The sequence below is a fragment of the Rhipicephalus sanguineus genome, chromosome 7 (genome assembly GCF_013339695.2).
Source record: "Rhipicephalus sanguineus isolate Rsan-2018 chromosome 7, BIME_Rsan_1.4, whole genome shotgun sequence".
Classification (NCBI taxonomy): Eukaryota; Metazoa; Arthropoda; class Arachnida; order Ixodida; family Ixodidae; genus Rhipicephalus; species Rhipicephalus sanguineus.
Window position 1 is genome coordinate 29,997,908 of NC_051182.1, and position 4,588 is coordinate 30,002,495.

The 4,588-nt window shown below is 53.2% G+C and overlaps 1 protein-coding gene across 1 annotated transcript; it reads left to right on the forward strand.

Annotated features, from left to right (window-relative positions):
* The first annotated feature begins 904 nt into the window (after positions 1-904).
* LOC125759262 (uncharacterized protein K02A2.6-like) lies at positions 905-3,444 on the forward strand. The gene is made up of 2 exons (XM_049417671.1): positions 905-1,976; positions 2,629-3,444. Exons 1-2 carry the CDS (start codon positions 1,316-1,318, stop codon positions 2,940-2,942), a joined length of 975 nt encoding a protein of 324 aa, XP_049273628.1. The 5' UTR covers positions 905-1,315; the 3' UTR covers positions 2,943-3,444.
* The last annotated feature ends 1,144 nt before the right edge of the window (positions 3,445-4,588 follow it).

Genomic DNA, 4,588 nt, shown 5'->3' on the forward strand with positions numbered 1-4,588 from the left:
GGTTCAACAGGCGACGCCAGGAAGAGCACGACGTAAGTGACACTCACCTCGAGTCGCATTTCTCCTGCACGTCGGTGCTTAGTCCTTCCTGCTTGCTACATTGGCGTCGACCTGACTTTTCTTTGTTCCCGCTCCTGCTCCCTCTACGACGCCAATTCCTGCTTGAGCCTTCTGCCTACCTCCTGCACACATGGCGGCCCTTTTTGCCAACCTTCCTCCATTCCTCGACGTGCCCGGCACGCCTCCTATTCCGTGGCATAAATGGAAAAACATTTTCCAGGTACACCTGAAGGCGGCCGGCGGAAGCGGCTGGGAGGACGAAAGACGCGCGTCAGCACTTCTCAGCGCGCTCGGTGTCGAGGGCCAGCGGAAATACTTCGCCGCGCAGGAGCAGCTCGAAGCTCAAGGCGTCCAAAATGCTCCACACACAGCCAGCACGCCGGCGGCGTTGGGCACAGGCGCGGTGTCGACGACGGAAGCGGCGACGGAGTACGACACGTTGCTACAATTCCTAGACGGGCTCTTTGCCGAGACAACTAACGTGCTAGCCGAGCGGCACCTTTTCACGAGCCGCGAACAACTGCCCGGCGAAACCTTCCTCGAATTCGTCGCAGCTCTCAAGGAGAAAGCCCTCTCGTGCAAGTTTGGCGCCACTTACGACGACAGAGTGCGGGACCAAGTAATTCACGGAGTCGCCAACGCACATGTACGGGCCAAGCTACTGTCGTACGGGGAAGGCCTTACGTTGCAGAAAGCCGAAGAAGTTGGACGCGACTTGGAGGCGCTCAACAAAGCCAACGCGGCATTCGGAGCGAATGAACGGCTACTCGGCTCGCTCGCCGGGGACGGCGGTAGCGTCCAGCGCGTCGCACGTGGCTACGCAGCAGCTTCACAAAATGGCGGGTCGGCTACCTCGGCGGCCCCGCATGTGACTCAACATGGCGGCGGCTTCCCCCCCAACTCGGGTGGCCGCGTCCAAGATGGCTACGCGGGCTCGTCAGCGCGCCTCCAGGACGGCGTTCGCGGCCAAGATGGTCAGCCTGCTTCCAAGCCTCTAGTTGGCCCTTGTTTTCGCTGCGGCAAGTCAGGGCATTTGGCGAATTCCAGAAATTGTCCGGCAAAAAACAAAACTTGCCAATTTTGCCGCATCAAGGGGCATTTCGCGGCAGTCTGCCGTAAACGGCAAGCGTCGGTGCAAGAAGTTGCCCCCGTCCAAGACGCTGACTCCGGCACTGCCACAGTCCTGTCCGTGCAGGCTGCGCCGACTAGCCCAAGAGACTTGCGCATCCCTGTTATCGTCGGAGGACATAGCCACATGTCATTGCTGGTGGACACCGGAGCCACTGCATCATTAATGACCAAGAAGGACTTCGACATGCTTTTCGCTTCGAAGCACCGACTGCTCCAAACGTCCATCCAACTGCAGAATTTTTCGAAGCACCGCATACCGGTCCTAGGGTATTTCCGCACAGACTTGCAGCACCATGGCAAGCGGGCCTTTGTCACCTTCTACGTGACCGCACACGGCACTTCACTGCTGGGGCTCGACGCCATCCAGCAGTTGGGACTCCTGATCGACGGCGCAACGCTAACGTGTCGTCTGGCTTCACCCGTTTCCTCGCAGCTTCCTGCAGGTGTGCCTCCGGGGTTCGAGCACCTGTTCGACGGGGAGCTGGGACTTGTCAGGGACTACGTCCACCGGGTCAAGAGGCGGCCGGACATCGTACCAGTGTCCGCCAAGCTACGTCGCCTGCCTCTGGCGCTCCGGCAACAAGTCGCCAGCGAGCTGCGTCGACTCGAGGACAACGACGTCATCGAGCGGGTGTCGGCATCCGAATGGGTGTCGCCACTCGTGGTCGTCCGTAAGAAGGACGGGGACATCCGCCTATGCGTCGATCTGAGAGAACCGAACAAGGCCATCGTCGTCGACGGGTTCCCACTGCCCCATGTGGATGAACTGCTTCAAATGTTGAATGGTGCGTCATACTTTTCAAAATTGGACTTAGCATCAGCATACCACCAACTGCTCATCCAACTATTACCCGCAGGCAAACGGGCTAATAGAGAGATTTAACCGTGTTCTCAAGGAACACATTCAGGTAGCTAAACTGCAACAGAAAGATGTCATTCAGAGCACTACAGAGTTCTTAGGGTCTTACAGGATCACTCCTCATTCTACTACTGGTTGTTCACCAGCTGTTCTGCTTCACGGTCGCCAACCGCGATCAACCTTAGACATCAGTAAACATAAGCTTCCGGGTTTGCCACAAACCTCTCCTTCAGCACTTCGTGAAAAGGTTCAGCAAAAGCAGCAGAATACTAAGTCCTATGTAGATGTGCGCAAGGGCGCCAAACAAACTCTGATTAAAGTAGGCGACAAGGTAAAGGTTAAGCTACATACGAAAGGTCCATTCAGGTTCAGCAAAGCCCTTACAGTCCTACAACAAGTCAATCCGTCCACATTCCTCCTCAGCGATGGCAGGAAGTGGAATGCTTCAAAGTTAACGCTCGTTCCGCATGTAGCTGCAGCATCCCTTCCGTTAATGCCTCATTCTGAGCCCATCACTGATGCAGATCTCCTCTCTTGTTACGATGACTTGGGTAATCTTCCCTCTACTTCCAATACAGAGCTGTTGCCTCGGCAATCCATTCCTAGTGCCCCGGCTGTCCAGTGCGACGACGCACCGGCTGAAGTGCACACTCCGATGCCTGCGACCCAGGATCAACCATCGGGACTTCAGGGGGAAAGTCCTGGGTGTTCCTCCTCACCTACAGTAAATGCACCAAATTCCAACACGGGGGAGGGAAGAGATGGGAATGGGTCTTCAAAGTCGGCTCCCGACAGCCGCAACTCTCAAAGTCTTCCTGCAGGGCCTGGGTCACGTCGCCCACAGCGGACGCGCAAACCCCCAGCCCACTTGAAGGACTACATCACAGACTAAAGTAGTCCGCATCTTCTGGGGCTATACTGCCTTAGAGGCCCGCAGTATAGCCGCAGAGGTTTAGTGTGTGTGAACTTTTCGTGCATAGTGCAAGCTGGCACTTGTGTTGGCGTGGTGAAGTGACTTTTTTTTGTGTGTGTAACATAGGTGGTAATATGTACATCTAGGACTGAACTTCTGCGTATTGCAGGTGCCATCTTTAGGAGAACTTGAATGTGAATTTTTTAGTGGTTCTTGATGTACCACAGTTACAATTGTATAAGGATGCAATTCTTCCCAGGGCGGGACGATGTTGTGTCGTGCGACCCCTGGTGCCATGCTGAGACACCAGTGCTGTTGTGCTTTCTATTCATGCTACTGGGGGGAGCTGGGTCTCTGCCATGCCTCTGTGCTACCACCAATCCGGCGTGGTCATGCCGGTCATGTGACCCGTGCCTCGCTGACCAATAGCCTTTCTTCTCTCTCCTTAAAACCGCCTGCAATAAACGCGGGAGGGCAGTCTCCCGTCCGTCTCGCCGAAGCTTAGTCTCTGCGTCGTCACTCCGCGCGCCCTCCCGTCGTTCGGCCTCTCCGTCGGCCCGCCGCGGGTTACGCCGCGCTCCTGCCCTACACAACACCTAGCTAGCAGTGGAACACAAAAACTAAGAAATTCACCCGATGCATGTCGAAGCAGCACCTCTGTAATGGGGCCTGGTAAGTCTTATCGAATAAGATACGCGAATACATTTTAAATGAATATCTCTGTTATTCACAGTTTCATATAAGCAAGCGAAAGTTGAGCAGCAAGCAAATTTAATCATAAAAAACTTGCAGTGTCCGTGCGCCACGGCGGGGACTCTAGCGTGGAATGACGCACAGCTGTAGATGCGGATAAATAGAAAGAGTACATCCTGATGTCTGAGGGACGTGAAGCGCGACGTCCCACTGCAGTGGAACGCGCTTGTCAACACTGATGATCAATATTGCTCCTTTGTGTTCTTTGGATGTATGGCGTACTCTAGAGATATATTTGTCACGGCACAATATTTGTACAAGGTCAAGAGAATAGCCGGTGTGTGGACAAATTGAAAACCCTTGAATAACAACAATAATTCCCACAGAATCCCCTTTGCGAGTTGTATAAACGATGCGTTTCGTTGCAGAGAGCGACGTGCCTGGAACGCTGTTTACGAGCGGCATCGGCATGGCGTCTTTCATCTTCTCTGTAGCACTTGTCAGAGCATCGAAAGTTGTCCGAACGTACGCGTGTCTTGCAAACCGGAAAGGAGGAGGGAATGGAGTAAAGCATAGCATAAAAAGAAAGAGAAAGAGAGAAGAACAAAGGGAAAGTAGACATCATGACAAGGAAAGATAAACACAGCACAATAGAAAGAAAGTATTAAAGAGAGAGAGAGAGAGAAATAAAGAAAGATGAAGCGAGAAATAGAGAAGTGGAAACGAAAGAAAGGCGAAAAAGAAGAAAATAGTGTGAAAGGGAAAGAAAGATATGCAGAGAGAGAAAAACAAATAGAAATAAACCCAGACAAAATAGACAAAGAAAAATCAGAGTTGAGTGAAAGAAAAGAGAACGTGGAATGAATAGAAAAATAAAGCGAAACAAAGGAGGCCGCCCAACTCCGCCATTCCTTCAGGCTTGGCACCACTAT